At 33.5% G+C, this 25,767-nt stretch overlaps 1 protein-coding gene and 1 pseudogene across 6 annotated transcripts in view; both read right to left on the bottom strand.

The window, feature by feature from the left end:
• Positions 1-25,767, bottom strand: part of C2CD5 (C2 calcium dependent domain containing 5) — a 98,397-nt gene that overhangs the window by 53,237 nt on the left and 19,393 nt on the right. For 5 of the 6 annotated variants that reach the window (XM_081821337.1, XM_081821338.1, XM_081821335.1 and 2 more), the window contains exons 4-9: positions 23,637-23,808; positions 20,985-21,080; positions 17,674-17,829; positions 16,218-16,416; positions 10,585-10,736; positions 5,165-5,250 (exon numbers count right to left, since the gene is read on the bottom strand). In XM_081821337.1, the coding sequence (XP_081677463.1) occupies positions 5,165-5,250; positions 10,585-10,736; positions 16,218-16,416; positions 17,674-17,829; positions 20,985-21,080; positions 23,637-23,808 (861 nt within the window). Of the gene's footprint in view, positions 1-5,164; positions 5,251-7,229; positions 7,422-10,584; positions 10,737-16,217; positions 16,417-17,673; positions 17,830-20,984; positions 21,081-23,636; positions 23,809-25,767 lie in introns of all 6 variants that reach the window. The other variant, XM_081821340.1, reaches the window with a different exon arrangement.
• On the bottom strand, positions 17,837-20,973 carry LOC145721745 (uncharacterized; annotated as a pseudogene).

Below are 25,767 nucleotides of genomic sequence, written 5' to 3' on the forward strand. Positions count from 1 at the left end.
ATCTACTCTATCAACACCAGGTCAGCTGGAGAAAATTTTAAGTACATAAATGCATATTAAGGAAAAGGGAGAAGAATGTAGATGACAGCAAGGGAGGAAATAAAATTCCACAAGTTCTTCCAAGTTTCATTCTCCCCTTCTCTCTCAAGGACATCAATCTCATCAATCTAGAGGTAAGAGGGAAATGGGAAAACAGAGAAAGGAAATTCATTGAAATAGCATCCAGGAAGAAAGGGGAGCTCTTGTGACTCTCCAAATACAGAGGCCTCTCACATTACACAAAACTGGATACAAGCAAGGGAAATTTAATATCTGCCTGATCTGGCTATACGATTAATGTAGCTCACTTAACCAGAAGTCATTTGCCAGTAGCCTCAGCTATTCAGAACATAACTGAGAGCTGGAAAATAAGCAAAACAGAGCTCTCAATAGTCAAAAGAACTGTTACACTTCCAAGTACTAAAATTTATGTACCTGATTCATAAGAAATCCCTATAGATCATATCCATACTATGCCATACAGCAATTATAAACATATAATTTTAGGAACATATTTTAAAGTCTAGCAGTATCTTTTTTTCTGGACCATAGCAGTTTAAATGCAGCAAACAAAAGCTGAGAGATAAAGACATACAGAATACTACTAGAAGCAGGCACATTAAAAGCAGCAAGATTACTGACTGGCTGCTTAAAGCATGGAGAATACAAATTCACCAAAGCATAATTCACAAAGCATAGCAACTTGGAGTCATTTAGCACAAAGGCAAACAGTCTTGCACACTTCAATAACCCATGAAGATATAGTTTAAAATATAGAGAGAATTTAGAAATAAATTCAGTTAGAATTTAAAAGTAATATTTAAATTAACAAGGGTAAGAAAAACCTGGGCTACATTAAAAAAAAAAAAAGTAAAAACCAATCTATGGAAATAGACAGGTTTGGCCCAGCTGACAGGCAAAAAGAAAAAAGGGAGAGGATAGGAGGGGAATCTCACTTACATGAATTATAAAATGTTTAGTCAAAATGCCTCATTTCCACCTGAATTTTTTAAATATAAGTTTTAAATGAGACATATACAAATAAGCTTATGCTATTTGAAACTTAAATATCTTATCTAAGTTAGGCCTTTATGATTTTTTTTCAATTTTAAGTACACAGTTTTTAAATTTCCTCAAAATACTGAAGCATATTAGAAAAAAGTACTTTACATTTAATCTTTATACTTAAATATTTTAAATATCCTGGACAAGAGACACTGAAAATAATATTTTTATAAGCTAAATGGAAAGCTGTACTTCCTTCTGAAACTGAGAAATAAGTTACGTAAATTCACATATTGGAAAACATCTGCATATAAGAATTTAGGTAGGTATAAAAATTAACCTAAATGACTTCTCTGCTTGAGATTCGGACTCTTCTCCCCAAATTCCAGAAGATGGGATAAAGGGACAACAGGGAAAGCATCACACTAGAGTTGGTGGTCATAAGCAGAAAAAGTAGGGGAATGGCTGCCCAAAGAGGCGGACGACCACTCTGCCAACTTAAACTCTGTCCTATATGTCCAATCAGCACACCTACTTTAACACACAAAATTTAACCTGGAGTACATAAAAATGGTATGGTTATTCAACCAAAACTACATCTTCAAATAACTCTCTCAGAAGAACTATGGCTGATACCTACTGCTAAAATATCTATCATCTCCACCCCCATCACCAGTGACACCAGTGACTACCAGTGACTACCAGTGACTGTTAAATACCCCTCATCTCCACCCCCATCACATAGTGACTACTATGAAGTGCTTACAGAGTGCCAGACCTCTGCACAGTATCTTAAAACTATGCTTTATAATCTTTCCCATACCCTAACGTGAGAGTCAAGAGGGCCTAGACTCTATGTGAGCAACAAACCTTATCATCTGGCTCCTTGAAATATCTGATTAAAACAGACAAGGAGTTGGTTTTAATCTCTAGTCTATCATTATACCTGATGACTTTATAGGTTCTCTTCCATTGAAAAGAACAGCTTCCTTAAGATCAGCCAAGCCCAATCCATTTCCAATGCCTAGATGAGAATTTCAGGGACCAGAGAAGCCATTTTCTCTGCAAAGTCCTAATATTTAAAGTGCCTTGCCTTGTGGTACCACTAGGTAAGAATTCGTATGTTGACATTCTGACAATAAGCCAAGTGCATGCAGCATAAATCTATTTAATACCATGTGTTCAAAGACAGGCTAGTTGGAAAATCTGGGGACACAACGGGAGTAATTTTTTAACATTTAAATAGAATTTTTCTCAGAATATATTTAAATAGTTTATTTTTTCAATCAAATATTCTTTTTATTATCCCAAGAAACGAGTCAACTTTCTACATAAGAAAACTCCGTGCCAGATTCCTACTATGATTTATTGTATAATTTTACCCCACTATTAAAAACATAATTATCAAAAGAGTTTGCTTTATATAAATGTTTCCCAAAATGTGGTCGTCACTAACAGGTATTTCACATGGAAGATTCCATTTTAAAATATATTTGGGAAATACTAGGTTAAACCAAGTCAACTAGGTTTCTTTATTGAAGAAAAAAATCCCAGCATCTGAAAAGTAACTTCATTTTTCTTACAAGTGAAAGAAGAGTCATATTGAAAAATAAATCTATTTGCTTTACATCAAATAGTTCATAGGTGGAACCTAAATCTAATCAAATATTTATCTCTACATCTTATCTCCTAATCATCTGACACCTATTACCAAGATCATGTCAATTTATTTTTCACGGATTTTGTGAAAGAAAAAAATAACACTTTTATTTTTGAGAACTGCTACTTGAACCCATTAAATAAAAGATGCTGGACAAAGGTTCTCTTTTCCTCAAGAAAAAAAAAAAAAAGCCATACATTTTATGAAGGGTGGCAAGGGGCAGAAATGAATATCTTTAAAAAATGAATATAAAAATGGTATTAAGTATATCATTTGTTCACCTTGACCTAGTATTCGACTTGGCAGAGTTAAGGCCTATCTGAACACATGTGAGGAGAATTCTTCATACTTCTAAACAAATTTTTTCCCCAAAACAAAGACATACTAATGGCAACCACAGGTTAATGGGAAAGCTAAAAATGATGTTTGTTCTATTTATTGTGTACCCAGGACAGAGAGGTAGTCTCACAAAGTCAAGTAACTACTCAGGGTTAGGTAACATAAATATATTGCCAACTCAGATTTTACAAGGTTATAAATGAAAACTATAGTTCTCCCACATCTTTACCATTAATTCCATAAAGATTATCTAGTAATGTATGCCCAATGTGATGTGTCCAAAACTTTAAGAATGTTTAAAAGCATATTTGAAAACATAAATTTTATCCAAACTAAATCTAAAACAATTTTTATTGATTAGTTTTTTTCTTCTTTTGAAGCTAGATGTTTTCGGAAGTTCTTAATATAGATAATGAAGTCACAGGCACAAGATACAGGCAAAATCTCATATTTCATATCAGTTTTTCTGTTCCTGTGAATTGTAGAATGACAATTACAAGGAAATACTCCTAATGTAAGGAACTCTACAGAGAATGTAAAACTGGGAGCGGGGAGAAAGTAAGAGTATTCTGACCTAAAAAAACGTAAGTGAACAGGCATACCTTCACCCTGACCCTCTTCTCTGTGTTTTCAGTCTCTTTCTCTATTTGGTTTTAATAAATGGTCCCAATGTTTAAGTGGGCTTTTGTATGACAGTAGCTGGTATGCCTGCAAGGTGTGAAAGTAGCTCAAGCCCAACTGCTGCCTGGTAAGGGATAAGGCAAACAACTGTGTGTCGCTAAAGTCTCATCACTCTGCTTAGCTCAGCTCAGCTCTGCTCTGCTCCCCACAACCTTGTCTAAAAGGCAAACAGTGCATACAGATACTTTCTGCACAGGAAAGAAAGTCTAAAAAAAGTAAACTGTTACATTGCTTGTAGTCACAGAATCTGTAAACACACTATTCTCAAAAGCTAACCTCTAGAAAAGAAGTACCTTTTTTTATAAAATGCATTCTTTTATAGGTATTTACTGTTTCATCTTTTTTTTTTAATGCTAGTATAAAATGGAACATGTAAAATTCTGTAAATGCTTATAAACTTGCAAATCAGACACAATGAAAGCTATGGAACTGTGCCTTAAAATAACTGACATAACATATAAATAATCATGCACTGTATTCGTTAAGTAGAAAAAAAAATGAGCCTCATAATGCTAATAAATTTTTAAAAATTGCATTACGAAAAGAAATAAAGCTGGCAACATTTGTTAAAGCTTAAATAAAACTTAAATGATCAAGATTAAAACTAGAACAGCTACCAATACAAGAAAAAGGCTCTCACACATGTTCAGAAACATACCCGCCTTCTACAGAACCTATGAGGCGATCCTCCCTTAGCAATGAAGTTTATACAAAAAATAAAAAATAAAAAGAGAAAAATCATCCAAAAATTTTGACTATTTTCCCATTTAACATAGTTAACTAAACATTAAACTTATAATAATTAAAAGAGATGTATTCACATACCAAATAACCACATTGTTTATGTTAATCTGTAGAAATACTGAATCTGTGCATTTCTTACCCCTAAGAGATTGGCCAGCCATAAAACTAATCTCAGCATATAAATATATTAATACACTAAAGAATTACCTTTTCTTTTCTCTTTTTTAATATAGTCTCCATGCCCAGCACGGAGCCGAACACGGGCCTGATCTCACAACCCTGAGATTAAGGCCTGAGCTGAAATCAAGAGTCTGATGCTTAACCAACTGAGCCACCCAAGCACCCCAAGAATTAACTAAAATATTTTTTTCCGGAAAAAGTCTACTATTTCCTTCTATATATTATAATTTTAAGGTAAGATGAGAAATGATTTCATCATTCACTGGATATTTCCAAATAGACTATTTCTAATAAAAAACTGGAGAACAAAACAAAAAAGTTACAGAATTATTCCAAATTAAAATTAATTATTCATAAACAAATTTCTTTGATACCTTAAATAAATTTTGGACTCTGAAACTACATTACAGATACATGATCAAAACTAGTTTATGGAAATAAGTTATAAATACATGGAAGCATGATAGTAAAAGCATATTAACAGTGTAAGAATAAAGAATGTTGAATGTCTCTTACCCTTTGTTCCAGTGCTGACTGAGTCTGTTGTCTTAAAAGAGCTTTAAATGGCCCCCCTTCTTTTCCAGCACTACCACTTCCCATTCCTACAGAACATCAGTACATAAATAACAACCAAAAAACAACTATAGAAACAGTTTAACTGCATTCATCTTCATAAATATCATGAGTCAAAATCTTAAAATGATCCAAACATTTAAAGTATTTGACATGCAATTAAGCACATATCTTACTCTATTTTATTCACAAAGTTTTCTTTAGAAGCAAGATGTCAAAACTGTACTGATCAGTTTTAAACTTATTTGTTTAGACTCAATCTGTTCTAAAACTTATTTTTTAAATTATGTTAATGTAATGAATTTTTGTATAATATTCAATTTTTAAAAGTTGAGTCTTCTAATACAAAATAATCAAGATACTACCAATTACAATTGACCCTTGAACAACATGGGTTTGAACTGCACAGTCCACTTATACATGAATTTTTTTCAATACAGTACAGTACTGTGAATGTACTTTCTCTTCCTTATGATTTTCTTAGTAACATTTTCTTTCCTCTAGCTTACTTCATTGCAAAAATACAGTATATAATACATGTAACAAAATATGTGTTAATTGACTATGTTATCAGTGAGGCTTGTGGTCAAGAGTAGGCTATTAATAGTTAAGCTTTTGGGGAATCAAAGTTACATGCACATTTTCAACCTGTGCAGGGGTGTGTTGCTCAAGGGTCAACTGTACTTACTACGCTAACAATTTAAGAATACTAAAAGAAACCAAGAAACATCAAATGCTTGTTTAAAAGGAACTATAGAGAGGAGAAGCACTTTTAATTGTGCTTACTTAAAATATTCCAAAATTCTCTAAATAGCATGAATTTTAGGCAATTTTGAAATATAGTCAAATCTATTTTCTGATAACTTCTCATTCCTAAATATATCATCCATGACAAAACACTATTAACATTCATAGTTTTCAATACTCACTGGCAAAAATCAACATAAAATATTTTTAAAAACTAAAAATCACAGACATATAATAGACACATCACAAATGTACATAGTTATGGATGAAAAGAATTATATTTCCCAAGCTCTTAGATGTATTTTTTAAAGGCTTAATTTTTAATTTCTTTCCCTACTTTATTTTATTCTTTTGATAGTACCAATAGACCAATTGCGATCAGAGAATTACAGACAGCAGGGGACAGGTGAGAAGCCAGTGCTCTCTGGTGCTACGGGCCCTACAGGTTAGAGTTAACAGTCAGTCCCACCCTTTCAAAATGGAAGATACACACAGTCAGATTTACTGCAATGACTTAAAAAAGGAACTAATTTACTTTTACATTTTTAGCTGTTCTTGGATAAGGAAACAAAGGTTAGCATGTGTATAGTCCCATTCTGTTCTTTAAAAATAAAAAAGGAACATATTTTTCTTGTAGTAACCTAAATATGTTTTTTAGAGACTATACAATACTAAACACTGAAATGAAACTAAGATCTTTATATGAAGCATATTGAAAGCCATAAAATAAAATGTAATTTTGTAGAGATAAATAAAACATCAGAAAATACAGCAGAATAACTTGAAAATTAATGCAATGGACAGAAAAAAAAATGGATAAAGAAAGAATACCACCAAAATGAGACTTAAACTGATTCAAACAGAATAATTTACTAATGTAACCATATGGCTTAGCAACATGATGGTGCAGGTCTGATATGAATGGAGTTGGTGTGAAGGGAAAGAAAGTAAGGCATCTAAAACAGAAACTCTAGTAATGAGAACCCAACAATCACTGGAAATATGCAGATCTATGTCCTCAGACATATAATTTTTTAATAAATAAAATAATTTCAGCAGAATATTCATAATTATCCATCAAGTAATCTTCAACCATGTCCTCACGATCATCATAATTATTTAATTCTGTGCACCAGTAAGAAAAACAAGAAGTACACCCTGTGTAAGACACCCAACACTTCTTTATAGTATGAAATAATTACTTGTTTTCAAAGGTGATTTAAAATAAAGGGATTAAAAAGCTGACATAATGTGATCCTACCAGAAGCAGCCAGGAACAGCTCTTCACTGAAAGAAACACTTTTCCTCAGAACTGGGCTGACAGGGCTAGAATGATGAGGGGGAAGGCTAGATTCCGAGAGGAGGAGACAGGACTTTTTAAGATGAAGGGAACCACAAGAGAGAGAGGGGGAGCTGGGACACAGGTAAATCCTAGGCCCCTGTGAGTAAGGTGCTGTGGAGGAAAGTAGCAGAGAAAAGATGCAGATTCAGAAGATGACCAGAAAATGCAGAATAAGGAAAGCAATGATGATGCAAAACGTAACAGTAAAAATGGAATTTAAAATGCTACATAAATTACACTAAGCATATGAAGTCATTAGCAAGACCCTCTACCCAACACAATATAAATTAAAGGAACAGTCTAAAACCTAGCAAAACCTTTATAAACTTTGCATTTATTAAAATTTTTTAAATCACTAACATGGGATTTTATGCCATTCTAATCACTTGGAGCTGATTTCTCAAAAACACTTAAATTACCCGCCTTTTTTTGCTTAAGAACGTATAAAGTTAAAATGTAAATTTTATACATTTTTAAAGCCAGAAACTTATTGCCTCAAATATAAACATTATTTAAAGTGGCAAAGTACAGTTCTTCAAACGTTACTAAAACATATCACTTATGAGTATTTTAACTGAATACCCATAAAAAAACAGCACCATATTCAATAGTTGCCATCATTAATTTGAAATAAATACTAACTTCTTTCTGTTCATCTTTGAGATGTATATTACTACTTTTCTTTTTCCTCTAAAATTTTAAATATTCAGGTTTGATCATAACACTGTTCACATTTACAAAGATCTGAGTATGTAAGGGGCAAATACTCTCAAATCACAAAAATTATACATGGTTAAAAGCTTTCTTTTTTTTTTTTAAAGCAAAAATTAGCTTGAGTCAGGTGTCAAATCAATACCCTAAAACTAGCATTCTAAAATTCCACTCCTACTAGTTGAATACTTGGAAAAAAATATGAAAATGAAACCTTGTAAAATGTCAAAAATTAGAATCTACAGAAATGAATCAGTATGAATTTTTTAAATGAGACCTATCTAAAAAAAAGACAATAGCTTTAACTACAAATAGAAACCCAACTTTCTCAGTCTAAAGCTTTATTAATTTTATTCTATTTTTGGTTCCCCAGTTTACATATAATCAATCAATCATAATCAGCTTATCCCCGCTATTTCTCAAGAGACTGATTTGGTATATAGGAAAATTTGAAAGCAGAGAATTATGAAATACACACTCAGTTATAGTTTTAGAAATTTTAGAACAATCATAATTTTGCCATTTCAAATCTCTTCTGGAATGGTCCTCAGGAATATTTAAAGATATTTAGGGATTCATGATAAGCGAAAATACTGTTAATGTTCTATAAATATGCTATTAAAGATAGTGAGTAGCATATGATAGTAGAAAAACAAAATTATCTAAAGGCATCTGATAAATACAGAAATACATGAGAATAGTAACTTATAAATGAATGTTTAAAAACTAAAATTTTGGAACTAGAACATAAAATGCAAAACTGTTTTAATTGATAATATAATTGACTGCCTACAAGAAAGCTAAGGGAAGACAAATCTGATTCAGTTAACTTATTACTTGACAATCTTTTTTTAGACTTGGTCTTTTTGGTGAATTAAAGAAAAGAAAACAGAAAGACCAAGAAAAGACTTCCAAAAATTTGTCTGTGGTTATGGCAAAGAATAAAATAAAGATAAAAATATCGAAAAGTAGCCTGGAATACACAAATAACCAGTGGTCAAAGCCTGAAAAAATATTTTTAAGAAAACTCATTCTTCAAATACTATCCTAAGTCTTTCTTGTTTTGTTAGGCATTAATTTGAAGGCCAGAATCTCATCCTTTATTAAAAAAAAAAACAACACTTCACTACCATTTGAATGGTTCAGTTTTTATGGCATAAATATGGTTAAGATGCCACATTCCGTGTATCAATTACTATCAAATATCTCATGATTTGGGGTGCCTGGATGGCTTAGTTGGTTGAGTGTCCAAGTCTTGATTTCGGCTCAGGACATGATCTTACAGTCATGGGATTGGCCCTACATGGGGCTCCATGCTCAGCGGGGAGTCTGCTTGGGATTCTCTCTCTGCTCTCCCTGCAGCCCCATCCCTGCGAGCATGTGCGCATGCTCACTCGCTCACTCTCTCTAAAATAAATATATCTTTTAAAAAAAATCTCATGATTTTAGATGTTACTCATATTATGTATATGTAAATAAAGAATAAAGCTATTCTTTTCAAATAATTAGGTATTCATAATTATCTTCCTCACATTTTGTGACTCCATTTATAAAAATAGATACTAAATCTACAGGCTTTCTTTTTAATGCCCTTTCTTTACTTTAGAATTAGCACTGGTTTTCAAATTAGATTTCATTGTTTTCATAAAATCTGGGATCATTTTATAAATTTCTTGCTAACACACAAAAGGTTATTAAAGATGATAAAAATGAACAGGAACAATGCAAAATGTTTTCATCAATCTGGAGAGAAAACTGCCAGACAAAAACAATATTTACAAAAATTGCTAACTACTAACTTTTTAACTTTTTACATTTCACTTTTCTTAATGGTTTGAATAAGTTAATTCTACTTTAAGAAGTAATGAAATAATTTGACTTTTTAAACAATTTTTATCATAAAACATTCATAAAAACTCACAGAAATTATTCATCAAAATACAAATAGGAGAGGGAAAAATTATAAATTGCATACACTGAGAAATATGTAAGAGTAAGTAAAGCAAAAATGCTACTTTCTAACCTAGAGAGCAAGATTAGCAAAACCAAACATTTTAAATAGCAAGAAGTTAATAAATAGATATATGTACTCCAATATAACCATTTCAATTGTTCTAAAAATTTTTTCATAATAAAATCTTAGAATTAAATTCAGAAATAGACAGAAAAATGAATTCAAAAATGTTTCTACTGCATGAGGAATTGGATTGCAAGCTACTAATGTTACTTTCTTTTCAAAAGCTTTAAGATGTTATTCCTCATAATATGAGCATGAAATGAAAAATGTCTACATGCAAAAATAAATTCTGGACTTCATATCTACACTATGATTAAATCAACATATGCAGATCTTTGAACAAGATCATTTCTGAGCTATATGAAATTTTCATATTTTAATGATAGTAACTGAAAATGATCAGTATTCACATAATCTTTTAACTTAAATGCCAAAAACAGGAGGAAAGCCTTGGATGGAAAGCTAATAAAGAACAGAAACAAATTTGAAAAAAAAAAAAAAAAAAAGAAAGAAAGAAAAAGAAAAAGGTGGGTGGAAGCGCCTTACCAGTTTTGGGTGTCAAACTCAAATCTGTGTCAGAAGAAGAGGACTGTCGACTGTAGGACTTGGAAGGTGAAAAGGAATAAGTTTGGTTTTTCAGAGGGGTTGAGGGTCCTGATGAGTGAGTATTGGGATTGGGATCTTCATTGAAGGGAATCCTGCCAGAAGAAGGTGGAGAAATATTAAGCAATCATGTGCCAAAGGACCTGACGGAAGGCAGCATGATCCAAACACCAGGAAAGTATTGGGCAGGGCCAGCAGTCATTTCTTAAGTGTGGAGCTGGGTATGAGGCTAAAGACAACCAATTGCTGTTCAACCATTCATCATTCTCCAGATAAATAATTATCTGCACTTAAACAGTTAACAAGCCAAGTAAAAAAGCAAAGAAGCATGAAATGACAGACTAAGGGGGTAAAAAATATTAAAAGGAAAAATAAAATAAATACATGACTGAAAATACTTCCAAATAAACAATGCTTTTTTAAGTTACAAAAAAAAAAATGATGCTGCAAATGGTGTGTGCAAATATTCACAATAGTTTTTATATTTGCACACACAGATACCTTCAAAAGAAAAATGTTTCCTTATCCTATAGCATCAAGAGTGCCACAGCTAAAAACACAGCAGAGAGAAAAATGAATATAGCTACACAGAACCATTGCATTTTATGCAGAAGAGTTGCTTACCTGTTTTCCAATAGCTCTCTTCCATAGAATAAACTGGACCCTACTATGTAAAAGGTTTTGTACATAATAAAATAAGCAAATCAGAAGCTTTGACAGCTATTTCATTTAGAATCCAATCATCAATTTTATTTCTAACCAAATGCAGAAATAATGGTAAATAAAACACATACTGGAGGATACTCCTAAAAACTTACAGGATGCATACATAAGATAGGGGTCTTACAGGATCTATGGAAGAGACTTTGGAAGCTAGAAGAACACTTTCACTTCAAAGTAGTTAGAGCCTCTGTGGAGGCTATATACTGGATTTCTTCACTGCAGCTGGACTTCAAGTAAGAAAAGGAGGAAGCAAAGACTTGTGGTACCTGCCTACACTACACCACCTGCCTGCCTGCTCTTTGCAGCCACTCTGCCTGTGGCCTGCCTTCCCCAACTCTTGAGTCTGAGCAGTCTCGTACCAGTATAGATGAGAGTGGGAACAGACACAGAGAAGTTCTGAGTAAGTCGTGAGCCAGTAGCAGTGTGAATTGGGCTGTTGTGAGTCGAGCGGCATCCATGGCTTGGAGGATGAACCAGCGGAGACCTGAGGGAATTTGTAGTCAAAGTGGAAGAAAAGAAAACAATACATACAACAGAGAGCAAAGTTATGTTAAAATAATTTCAAAGGAGCTTTAGTTAGGGGAGAGGAATTTTTAATCCCCAACATGCAAAAAACAAATTGAAATTTAAAAAGAATAGCTAAATACTAACTTGTTAGGATACAGTTATAGTTTTAAGGGATCAGATTAATAATTAGGACTGTGAATAAGAAAAACAGCAAGCAGAAATAGTAGCATTAAATAAGAAAAAGACTAAGATTTGGATTCTTAGTTGCTTTAAAATATTTGTTATTATTTTGATCACCATAAAGCTTTACTACACAGGGACAAAACACCAATAAAAGTGAAAAGTCAAATATAAAGTTCTTATGTTACTTCTGAAACTGAATTCATGTAATTAATTATAATTTTCTATTTTTTTAAATTATATTTTCTATAAAGAAACTTTAACAGAGCTGTTTCTATAATCGCAAGATAGTGGTACTAAAGAATATGAAAAATGACAGCATAAAGAAAAATGAATAAACTGAATGGATATAAGCAAATATAAAATTCCAGTATTTCAGCACTCCAAGTATACTGCTTTCCAGATTATACTGGAAACAAAACAAAGCAAGGGGACACTGCTCTTCAAAACACATTAATAAAACAATGTAGATAATTTTTGTCTAGCTCTCAAACAGAATATATTATTTAAATTTAAACAGAACCTAGTAGGGGCCCCTGGGTGGCTCAGACGTTAGGTGTCTGCCTTCGGCTCAAGTCATGATCCCAGGGTCCTGGGATCGAGTCCCGCATCGGGCTCCCTGCTCAGCCAGAAGCCTGCTTCTCCCTCTCCAACTCCCCCTGCTTGTGTTCCCTCTCTAGCTGTCTCTCTCTGTGTCAAATAAATAAATAAAATCTTTAAAAATAAATAAATAAATAAACAGAACCTATTAAACTACATTCTGAATTGAAATTTTATATCAACTGACATCCTGCAATAGGTCATATCTATATGTATGTATAGATATATTTACATCATAATGAGCGAAAAAGAATCAATCATACATAGGTGAATACACTCTGAAAAACTATCATATCTCCATTTTTTAGAATTCAAATTAAAAGCAGATCAAGAGGTCAACTTTTCCTGGCCTCTTCTTTTCTACTGGCCAGCAATCACAATTTGTCAAGGTTCAAACATGAGCTATCATTAACTGGCAATAATGGTCTTTCACAGAATCTACAGACTATTTTCCGAAAATATCACTGGTTTTACAATAGGACAATGTTACTGTTTTTGTTGCTAGTTTAAAATAAAAATGTGTTTAATACAACTGATAAAAATCAAACATCTCATTGGTGACCTATCTGTATACAAACAACTGAGTGAGGTTTTTTGTTTTTTTCTTTCTCTGTTGAAGGGACTAATGAAGTTAAAAATTCTAAGAATCAAAAAAAAAAAAATTCTAAGAATCAGTGCTGTACAGAGGAGAAATTACAGTTAACGTCTCTTGAATGGTACTTTTTTTTTTTTTAAGTAGAGAAGCAGTAGAGCATATTTAAATGTAAATGTACTTTGTACCATCAAGATATTTCAGCAAGGAAATATCAAAGAGATTTATATCATTATATCATTCATTACACTAAATATCTGAAAGGGGAAAAAAACAATGGAGTAAAACACACTATTAATACAGGTAAAATAAAATAAATAAAATAAAATGAACATTGGAAAAGGTTCAAATTATGACATCTAGTTAAATCCAAATACAATGGAGGGGGTATAGCTCAGTGGTAGAGCATTTGACTGCAAATACAATGGAGCATCATCATATGTATTCTTGGAGTTCTAATTCTTATCAGTCTCCTTGCATGAAAGATTATCTTGCAATAATTCCCCAGTGACATTTCTAATACTAAATCCATTCAGACAGGAACATAATCCAAACTACCTTTTATCAACTCCTGTCTAGAATCAATGTTATAACATCAAAATAATTATAATCAGTTGAATCATAAAACAATTTAAACTAGCACCCAGGGGCACCTGGGTGGCTCAGTCGTTAAGTGTCTGCCTTCAGCTCAGGTCGTGATCCCAGAGTCCTGGGATCGAGCCCCGCATCTGGGTCCCCGCTCCGCAGGGAGCCTGCTTCTCCCTCTCCCACTCCCCCTGCTTGTGTTCCCCCTCTTGCTATGTCTCTGTCAAATAAATAAAATCTTTAAAAAAAATAATAAACTAGCACCCAAAATTGATTCATTATCAAAAATACAAAGAAGCTGGCTGAAATAAAGCAGCCTGAGTACTGTTTGTTTGTTAACAGCATGACTAAGGTAGTAAGATGACTTTCAGAAAACCTTAATGAAGCAACTTAAATTCTTCATGATGTGAATATTTGACAACTTAGGGCAGACAGGCTACAACAAATTTAGAAAAGGAGAACACTTACACAATCCCAGAAGATTTACATTAATGGAACTATTCCTAAATGTAGGCAAAATATATTCCACTACTATCAATATATCATTTTAAGACACCAACAGACAATATAATATTCTCTTTCTACTAAATAATTTAGTGAAAAGAGGAAAACTTCAGACATCACAGCTGCAAAAGCCAGGCCCCTTCAGGCAACTTAGGTAAAGCTGGAGGACGGCAAGAGAAGGAGGGACCCAAGTCTTTACTTAAATTTGGTGTGGAAAAAGAAAATAAAAACTGAATCCCTCAAAAAGTTACACCTGCAATCTGACTTTACCTGTGGCAGCAGACAATTCATATCTTGTTAAAACATATCTTAAATGGAATATAAAGCAAATTCACTCTTCAATTTATTTAAAACAAGTTATTTCACTTGTCAAGGTATTTCCCAATAAAATCAGGCAATATATATAATACTGTGCTCCCTCTTGTGACTAAAATTTAATCTACACAACTAAAGGCCAACAGAAAGGAAATAATTAGACAAAAAGAACAAGCTTAAGAGGAAAATCTCATCTTTAAAAATATTGTTAAAAAAAAGTTGAATCACCATATTGTACATGTGAAACTAACAGAACACTATATTAATTATACTGGAATTAAATTTTTTTTTTTAAAAAGGATCGTGATTGTTTTCTAGTCAACCTCTCTTGACTATTGTTAATCTGGGAAGCATTTCAGGTTTTCTGACTACAGAATTCTGACTCCCTGATGATACAGGGCAGGGGTGAGCAAACTATACCCTACAGGTCAAATCCATCCTGCATCTGTTTTGTAAATAATCAAGTGTTATTGGAACACAGCCACACTCACTTATTTGCACACTGTCAATGGCTGTTTTCATGCTACAATGGCAAAGCTGAGTAGTTATTAGCAAAGACTAAATTATTATTTACCTGTATCTTCTGGTCATTTACAAAAAAAATTTGTTGACCCTTGATCTAAAAGAATCTCTAAATCAGTGGGTCTCAATGGAAGTACTACTGACACTTACGCTGGAACAAGTCTTCATTGTACAGAGTTGTCCTTTGCTGTATACAACAATCAGCATTTATAGTCCCCAACCAGTATCTTCCTCACCCCAATCATTATGACAGAAAATTTTCATTTTAAACCTTCCTTATAGACAGCACCACCCCACCACGTTGAGAATCTTCTGCCTTAGACAAAAATGATAACACATAAGCCAAATCCAGTCAACCAAAGTGTTTTGTTGAATCACACTCAGTTTTTTAAAAAATGTATGAGCCTAAATTCCTTTAGATCAGGATCAGCAAACTCCTTTTTCTGGTAAACAAAGATAGAAACTATATGGCTAGAGCATGGAATATTTACTATCCAGCCTTTTACAGAAAAAGTTTGCCAACATTTGCTTTACACAGTCCTCAATACTCCCTATTTAATTATACTGAATTATTTTATTTATATAAATGGTCTGGCCTCTATAGACATTTGCATGAGACCCCAGCACAGGTCAGTCTTTCCTGCTATACTTTTCCTTTCTATACTATGTTGCTAATAATAAGCATAATTGGATTATCAGGTATAATAATGGGTTTTAAGCATTCCCCAAAGAATAAGTAAAAATTCCATAAATACCCATTTTACGCTTTAAATATATAGTGCCTAAAGATCTGAAATAAGTTTAGTTTACATTACTAACTTGAATTTCATATTAAGACAGTATAAATAAAATATTAGGAATCGCTAAATAGATTAAAGCTTCAGATTTTCATAGTCATCTCTGATAGTAAAAATTACCATAAGAAAAAAAAATCACCATAACAAAAAATGTATGTTAAACAAATCCACTAGAATATTTCAAATCAAATGAAAACATATAGGTAAAAGATAAAAAGCTCCATAAGAACGATTCATTGATTCATACTTACTCCTTCATTTCTTTGGATGGGGAATTACATGCAGGAAGGAATGCTGCTGGGCTACTTAGTTTATCCAGTGTACACGCTGTTCCTATGGCTCGTACCACTAACCCAGATTCGCCTTCCAGATCAAAACACTGTAAGTACCCAACAACTGCATTTCCTCTCATTTCAAGCACTTTCAAGCCAATCTTCCTCTGCAGTTCACCTACAAAAAAAAGGAAGCAAACTCATTCTGCTTCAGGTCTTCACATTACATAATATAAAGTTGGATATAGTAGCAATAAAAAAAAAGTCAAAAAATCACAGATTTTTAAAACTTGAAAAGAATCTAAAAGATTATCTGCTCCAGCCTCCTAATTTCAGGGAGGTAAGACATTACTAGTTGCATTTTACAGATGTGGCAAATTAAGATTCACTCATTCATGCATTCATTTACCAAATAATTTTTGGTTGTTTACTATGTGCCTGGCATTCTTCCTTTCTTCTAAGTGCTAGAAATACAGAGGTGAACAAAAAAGATATATTATTTAATATATTAAATATAACATTTTATATTATATTAAGTATAAATATATTTATACTGATTTATAAATATTAAAATGTAATTGATATATTAATATAAATGTATTTATATTTTATAGTTAAAACCATAAATTTATTATACATAAGTACAACATATTTATATTTATTAAATATAACATTTATACTTATTTATTGTCTGATATACATATGTGAGTATATATACATATATATGCACACATATATATACATATAAAATTTAAAATGATAAACAAGTTCTTCAAAGAAAAATAAAGAAAAGTAATGGGGTAAGAATGGCAGGGAGAAGTACAGGGAGCTAAAACAAGTTGTCAGAGAAGGACTATGAAAAGGCAACAAAAGGGGCACCTAGGTGGCTCAGTCGTTAAGCGTCTGCCTTCAGTTCAGGTCATGGTCCCAGGGTCCTGGGATCGAGCCCCACATCGGGCTCCCTGCTCAGCGGGAAGCCTGCTTCTCCCTCTCCCACTCCCCCCTGCTTTTGTTCCCTCTCTTGCTATGTCTCTGCCCAATAAATAAAAAAAATCTTAAAAAAAAAAAAAGAAAAAAGAAAAGGCAACAAAAAACAATAGAGAGATTACCTAAGCTCTGACTACAAATAAATGCTAGAGGAAGGAAAACTAGAACCCAGTTTCCTACTTCCTTGCTCAGGGTTCTTTCCACTATGCCACTTCATGAGCACAAATTCTTTTTACTACCTAGTTAAGAAGGAAGTATAAGCTTCTGGTTCAGATTTCCTCTTATAAGACGGCAACGTGTGTATGCTCAGGAAGATGGGGCCAGGGTAGAGAATCAGTCATATATAATTCATAGCCTTCACTGTAAAATTTCAGGTAGCATGTCAAAAGGAAGTGAAAAATGTAACAGTGTTAAGTAAATCAGTAATGAAGTTATTTTTTTTAAATACCTGACATTAAAGAAATGAGTCTCTGTCTGGCCTCATTTGATGCCCTTGGTGTACGAATTCGATCAATCCATTGATATTCTGGGTCTTCATTGACCACAAGCTCTTCTACAAAACCATGAATTATTACAGCTCTATAGCACTTTGGAATAGATGTTGCTGTTAAAAGAAATTGTCTATTATGCTTTTATTTATCACAAGGTTAAATTCAATTTTTAAAAAATGTACAATTAAGTTCTTACCTTTTGGATACATAATACAAGAAGACTTTTTACTGTGCTAATTTCAATGTAATTATAATAGTCATACTTCCAATCAGTCTTCTAAATTCCATATTATTCTTAGAAATAATCATTTTCTTTAATGAGACCTCATTTTTCTCATAATAAACATAGTAGATAGAAATTGTATTTTTATAATTTGGAAAACAGCCACAGACAATCTTAAATAGCATTCAATACAAAGTTTAAAAAAAATCAGAATCAATGTCAGCTAGGTAATCATTATAAAAATAGGTACAAAGTGGGTAATAAATACAAAAAACTTTATTCAAAGCCCTTTGAAAAAGTTCTTTTGTACAACATATAGTGCAGTCTTAAAAATCAAACCATTACCTTTCTGACATAATCTGAGGAATCATATAGCCCTGCAATTTCCAATAATCCATGGCCATATGGCCAACTGGTTCAGTAGTCACTATACTATTTAACAAACTCATTTAATATAAATAACACCAAATGTCATTAGATTTAAAATAAGATCTAGTTGGGGGTGCCTGGTTGGCTCAGTTGGTTAGGCGACTGCCTTCAGCTCAGGTCATGATCTCAGGGTCCTGGGATCGAGCCCCGTGTCAGGCTCCCTGCTCGGCGGGAAGCCTGCTTCTCCCTCTCCCACTCCCCCTGCTTGTGTTACCTCTCTCGCTGTCTCTCTCTGTCAATTAAATAAATAAAATCTTAAAAAAAATAAAATAAGATCTAGTCGGATTCAAAAAGGGGATAACCTATAGAAAAACAAACAAAACAACAAAAAAACAAACAAAAAAAAAAAACAAAGGGAGAACCTAAGAACATCCACACCAAATTAGTCTCTAAGACATCCATGCCTTAAAGCTAACTCAACTACTTAGGAGTTTTCAACCCTATTAATCCAGGCTGGCTGTGATTGCCTACATCTGCCCAATGCCAGCCCATGTTTCATGGCACTTGAGGGACTGTACCTGTAGATACCTATTTAAGTTTGGATAGCATCACAGGGTTTGGCTATAGTGCTCTGCTCCTATCTTAACAACATCTTCTACTAAATTACCACTGAAGGAGAGTCTGACTGGCTCAGTCAGTGGAGCATATGACTCTTGGATCTCAGGACTGTGGGTTCGAGCCCCATGTTAGATTAGAGATTACTTAAAAATAAAATCTTTAAAAATAAATAAATAAAAATAAATAAAGGTAAAAAAATAAAATATCAGTGGATTTTTCTTTTTTGACAGTTATACAAAGTTCAATACAGTCTTATCTTTCACATATTCACAAGGCAACTTGTTCTAATTTATAGAAGAAAAATTTAATAGGCAATAAAATATTCATTGCTGTGAAATAAGATAAATATGTGAAATATTTTAGAGCTTGTTTTTCACGGAGATTGACCTACCGGTAGAAGAGGAAAACCTGCAGGGTACCTGGATGGTCCCTTCAGTTAAGGGTCCAACTCTTGGTTTCTGCTCAGGTCATGACCTCAAGGGTGCTGGGACCAAGCCCCACATCAGGCTCCTTGCTTAGTGGGGAGTCTGCTTGAAGATTCTCTCCCTCTGCCCCTCCCCCCATGTGCATGTTCTCCCTCTCTCTCTCAAATAAATAAATAAATCTTTAAAAAAAAAAAAAAAAAAAGAAGGGCGCCTGAGTGGCTCAGTCGTTGAGCATCTGCATTCGGCTCAGGTCATGATCTCAGGGTCCTGGGATCAAGCGTCGCATTGGGCTTCCTGCTTGGCGGGAAGCCTGCTCCTCCCTCTCCCACTCCCCCTGCTTGTGTTCCCTCTCTTGCAGTGTCTCTCTCTGTCGAATAAATAAATAAAATCTTAAAAAAAAAAAAAAAAGAGTAAAACCTGCATTAGATGAGTGCTGCAAGCTTCTCCGTAAGTTGATGTCTGATAATAATGCTTTTTAAGGCCACTGGAGACTTCCGCAAAATACACATGTCCACCCACCACAAATAGCTCCGTATCTGTATTACCTAATTTTAGATGGCCCATTTGAATTTGAATCTGAATTTGTATGATTTGAATTTGAATTAAGTCTGATTATATCATACATGTAGTCATCGAATTTGTTTTCCCAAATGTAGATATTAGAGAGAGTGGGATTTGTTTTCATTGATTACGAAAGTACAAGCCCATCTCCCCCTATGTTGTTGCTGACTACTGACAACCAGCTGACATCAAGTTAGCATAGGCTACTGTTCAGATACAGTGCATCACCTAACTGTTTTATAATATCATGCTTACACATGAGCAATGCAACAAGGCAGTGATTTTCTTTCAGCATGTGGCCTAGATGAACTGTGGACGCCTCCTATTCACCATACAGCATAGGTAGGTTTGGGTATATTCCCTTAGTTGTTTGGTTTTCAGTTAGGACTGTAGCAAATGCTATCACATTTTGCATTTCTAGACCACAGTCATTCCGATCTCATTTCTCTAAGGATGAATTAATTTGTAGCATTCCTGCAAAATACATTCCACCAAAACACATTCCACCTTCATTTTCAAACTTGTTTCCAGTCATTCTCAGGTATTTCAGAGTTGTATTGTTATGTAGTGCTTTTACAATCAACTCTCCACCTTTGGGCCCAATATTACTAACATAAGATTTAAGTAAACAGGATTAAGTTGTTTCATTAATACATGGATTCTTCTTTAAAATTCGGGAAAAAATCCAAAATCTTCACCAGTCACTCTTTCTACCAGCAATAAGCAAATAAGTTACCAGCAATGTTTAATGTGATTCCTTCCAGAGTCTGGAGTAGGGGCGAGAGTGCAAGGCAGAGTAGGGTCATGATAACCATGTATACCTCATGCCCCAATGGACTATTCTAACAAAAATTTCTAAGAACTTGTAAAAAATTAGATTTCATTTACTTTAAAATCAGATAAATAGTCCCCAGAGCTATGGTAATTGTTTCTGAAAAATTGACAATTTTCTCTTTGGCATTAAAACCAAAGTATGATAGATTTTCCATTAGCTTTCTGAAATATTAATTTGATTTCCTATATTTAACGATTAAATTTCCTGTTAAATGAGAAATAAAATGCATTTACTTACTGCAAAAGAATTTGACTCCACATGATGACTGCCTAAATCGATTTAAATCATTGAAGAGGTCTACTTTGACAACTACATTGATTTCCCCACGGATACCTAAAATTTCAAACGGAAAATCAAGTTTTTACCCTTAACAAAATAAAGCACAATTAAATAATCCAGCAAATGAATGCCAACTGATGATTTTAAAATAGCGTATCAATCATAATAGCAGTGCTAACTTTGTTTCCTAATTATTTTTACTCTAAGTAGTTTATTACATTTTCTGAAGTATACATATATATTAGAGAATGAATAAGTCTACTTATTTGAATCAAAACTAACTGCAAAGGAGCCGCATTTGAATTGATGACAACAATGATGATGACGGTAACATCTGAGCACAGATAATGTTCTAAATGCCTTACGTGTAGTATCTCATAGCTCTCACACCAACCCAGTAAGGTAATTTCTGTAGTATTATCATCCTCATGTTACAGAGGAAAACATTAAAGTTTAATGAAAGTTAAATAATTTGCATAGTGTCAATAACTAGTTAAGTAGTACAGCCAGGATTAGAAGTCAGATCTTAAATGGTCAACAAATGCCAAGAATCTGATTTAACACAAAAGTTTTATTCTTTTTCTTTTTTTAAAGATTTTATTTATTCATTTGACAGAGAGAAAGACACAGCAAGAGAGGGAACACAAGAGAGGGAGAAGCAGGCTTCCCGCTGAGCAGGGAGCCTGATGCGGGGTCCCAGGACCCTAGGATCATGATCTGAGCTGAGACAGACGCTTAATGACTAAGCCACCCGGGCGCCCACACCAAAGTTTTATTCTTTTCAATGAATATATTAAGTTAAAATGAGCTAAGAAATTCCAAAAATTAGGGTTTCTCAGAACATGTCCTAATAAATAAAAATGACCCAGTCTCTATCTCTAACATTTACCAAATATTTTTACTGGACTGTCCTGATTGCATGTCAATCAAATTCAGAGTTACAGAAGGCCTTCTAAGAAGAGTGACTTGCTCATTTACCCGTTGAAATAATAAGATTATGTCCTAACAAAGGGTCCATAAACTTATTAAACCAACTATAAACAGTATTTAATATAAAATATTTGGAAAATTCATTCCTGCCTACTGCTATTGCCTTTAATCTAAGTCCAGATTATTTCTCCAGTGGCACGTTTTATTGGTAATATACTATGGGACTGGATTTTATTTCCTGACTACAAAGATAATATACTTTTGTTGTAGAAAATACAGAAAAAAGCAAAAGAGGAAAAATAGGATTACAGTCCAGAAATAAAACTATCCAAGAATAAATATTTTATCGGGGTGCCTGGGTGGTTAAGGGTCCAACTCTTGGTTTCAGGTCAAGTCATGATCTCAGGGTCCTGAGATCCAGCCCCGTAGGGCTCTGTGCTCAGCAGGGAGTCTGCTTGAGATTCTCTCCCTCTGCCCCTCCTCACACTCTCTCTCTCTAAAATAAATAAATAAATCTTTTTTTAAAAAAAAGAATAAATATTTTATCATGTATTCTGCCAATTTATCACATAATATCACATATATGCAATTCTTTTCTTTCTAAACAAATATGTAATCATCCTATAATAATGTTTTATAATCTGAATTTTACAAAATTTTATAATTTTACAAATCATACACATTTCCTTATGCCACTCTACTCTAAAAACATGCATTTTGTTCTGGCTGCATAATTCATGGTCTATATATGCTCTAATTTATTTAAGTAAATCTTCTTTTCCAATTTATTTTACCACTGTAAATATTAATAAATAATAATAGAATGTATCACCATAAATATACTTTTGCATAAATCTCAGTTTATTATTCTTATAATAAACAACTAGCAACAGGATTGCCAGGTCAAAAATGGAAAATAGGCAGAAAGATGCTAGACTATAGAGAGAAACATTTGCCAGTTCCTTATGGGTCCATTTGCCATTCTAAAAAGATGGTATATTTTCAGGCTGGCAGTTCTCAAACTTTCTGATGACATAACCACTTTTATAATCTTAAAAATTATTGAGAACTTCAAGGAGTTTCTGTTTATATGCATCATATATCAATACTTACCATGTTATAATTAAAATTAAAATTGAGAGGGACACCTGGGTGGCTCAGTCGGTTGGGCCTCTGACTTCAGCTCAGGTCATGATACCAGGGTCCTCGGATCAGACTCCCCGCTCAGTGGGGAGTCTGTTTCTCCCTCTCCCTCTGCCCCTCCCCGCTGCTCACTCTCTCTCTCCCTCTCTCTTCCTCTCTCTATAATAAATAAAATCTTTTTAAAAATTTAAAAATTTTAAATTTAAATTAAAATTGAGAATGAAAATTAAAATTAAAGCTGAGAATTTTTAAAAATATTTATTACTATAAACATTTTTATAAAAATAACTATATTCTGAAAAACAAAAAAACTAGTAATAAGAATAGCACTTACATTTTTGTAGTTCTCTATAATGTTTAGCTTCATGGAATACAGTTAGATTCTATTTCTGTTCTGCATTCAATGTGTGGTAATATTATATATCATAAAACCTCTAGAAAACTCCACTATATTTGTAAGATTATTTTTAAATAATGCATTTACTTACTATATTGTACAAATTTAACAGGGAATACTTCAAATTATATACTCCTTACCATGTATAGTATCATAAATTGGAAACCATCCTGAGATGACTGTTGCAGCCTCACTGTAGAGTAAAGGATCAATATCAATGTACACTTTACCAATGGCATCATTTGCACTGTAAGTGTCATGGTCAAGAACTGTGATCTGCAGAGGTTCATCCTGTAAATCTTCATCATCCACCTAAAAGTACACCTTAAAATTAAATCTTTTAATTTTTAAGTCTTCATTACCATAAACATATACATATACCAAATGTAAAAGATTACTTATTTCTAGAAAAAAAACTTAGATTTATCTCTAAGCACAAAGGTAAAGGAATTAACACACACACACACACAAGTTATAACCCCTTTTTCTATAAAAGATGCCAAATTTCTAAGGAAAAAAAGTACAGTTCGGGGCGCCTGGGTGGCTCAGTTGGTTGGGTGTCCAGCTCTTGACCTTAGCTCAGGTCTTGATCTCAGGGTCGTGAGTTCAGGCCGTGTTGGGCCCCATGTTTAATTTCTTTTTCTACATATTATCCTGTGTCAGGCCCATGTTTAATTTATTTTTCTACATATTATCCTGTATTTTACTAGTCTACTTATAATATCCAGTAAAAATGAGTCCAAACAGTATCTACAGGAGAGCAAGGATGCTAATGAGCACCATGATACCATCATTTCTTTTTTTTTTTTTTTAAGATTTTTATTTATTTATTTATTTGAGAGAGAGAGAATGAGAGACAGAGAGCATGAGAGGGAGGAGGGTCAGAGGGAGAAGCAGACTCCCTGCTGAGCAGGGAGCCCGACGCGGGGCTTGATCCCGGGACTCCAGGATCATGACCTGAGCTGAAAGCAGCCGCTTAACCAACTGAGCCACCCAGGTGCCCTGATACTATCATTTCTAAAGACAATTTCACAGAATAAAACTATAGGAAAAACTAATATATTATTGGTAAAAAAAAAAAAACAAAACTCAAGTTCATGAATTAAGTAAGTGAAATAAATGTTTGTTCTCTCTCCTTTTACTTTCTATCAATTACTTATCACATGCCAAGCACTAGCCTAAAAGAGGGACTACAATGGAGAATGCAGTGAACTAAATGTCTCTGTGCCCTGAAAATCTGTATATGGAAGTCCTAATCCCCAATATGATGGTATTTGGAGATGGAATCTTAGGGAGGTAATTAAGTCAAAAAGGTGGAGTCCTCTCAAATGGGATTGGTATCCTTGCAAGTAAAGACGGGGAGAGACGATCTCTCTCCCCTCTATGAAAGGACAAGCAAGAAGATCACGATCTACAAGCCAGAAAGAGGGATCTCAGCAAAACAAAACCATGATAGTACCCTATCTCAGAATTCCCAGCATCCAGAAATGTCAGAAATAAAAGGCTATTGTTTAAGCCACCCACTCTACGGTATTCTGTTACAGCAGGCCAAACTGACTAAGGCAAAGAATGAGGCAAAAAAAGATTTTTCCCTTTGGAAGACATGTTCATTATTTCGGATATGGAATACCATATCTTCTGGATACCATATCATCCTCCAATTTGCCAGTACTCCTCATCAAATGTAGTGGCTAGATGGAACACAATATTACAGATATTTGTAAGGATGGAATATAAAAGGATTATTTCCTGTAACTTAAAAACTATACTTTTTAAATGTAGTCTATGAATGTTTGTCATTGCAGCAGATATACCATACTGTTCATTAAGACAGTTTGTGGTTAACTAAAATCTCTGTATTTTCCTTACATATGCTTTGGTCAAGTGATATCTCTACAAACCTATATACTTTGGTTAATTTTTTAAACTTAATTATTAAATATTATGCCTTTCTCCATTCCATTTAATTCCGTGTTGATTTTAGACTAAGAATCTAACCTCTGAGGATTATTTTAAGAATTAAAGTAGAAGGAATTATTGGTTTTTTTACCTTTATTAATGTTTAACTCTAATTTTTTTTTTGTTGTTTTAATTTTATTATGTTAGTCACCATACATCATTGGTTTTTGATGTGGTGATCCACGATCCATTGTTTTCGTATAACACCCAGTACTCCATGCAGTACGTGCCCTCCTTAATACCCATCACTGGGCTAACCAAACCCCGCTCCCCCCTCCCCTCTAAAACCCTGTTTGTTTCTCAGAGTCCATA

Source organism: Leptonychotes weddellii, chromosome 5, assembly GCF_054177405.1.
Source record: "Leptonychotes weddellii isolate Sample4059 chromosome 5, ASM5417740v2, whole genome shotgun sequence".
Taxonomy (NCBI): Eukaryota; Metazoa; Chordata; class Mammalia; order Carnivora; family Phocidae; genus Leptonychotes; species Leptonychotes weddellii.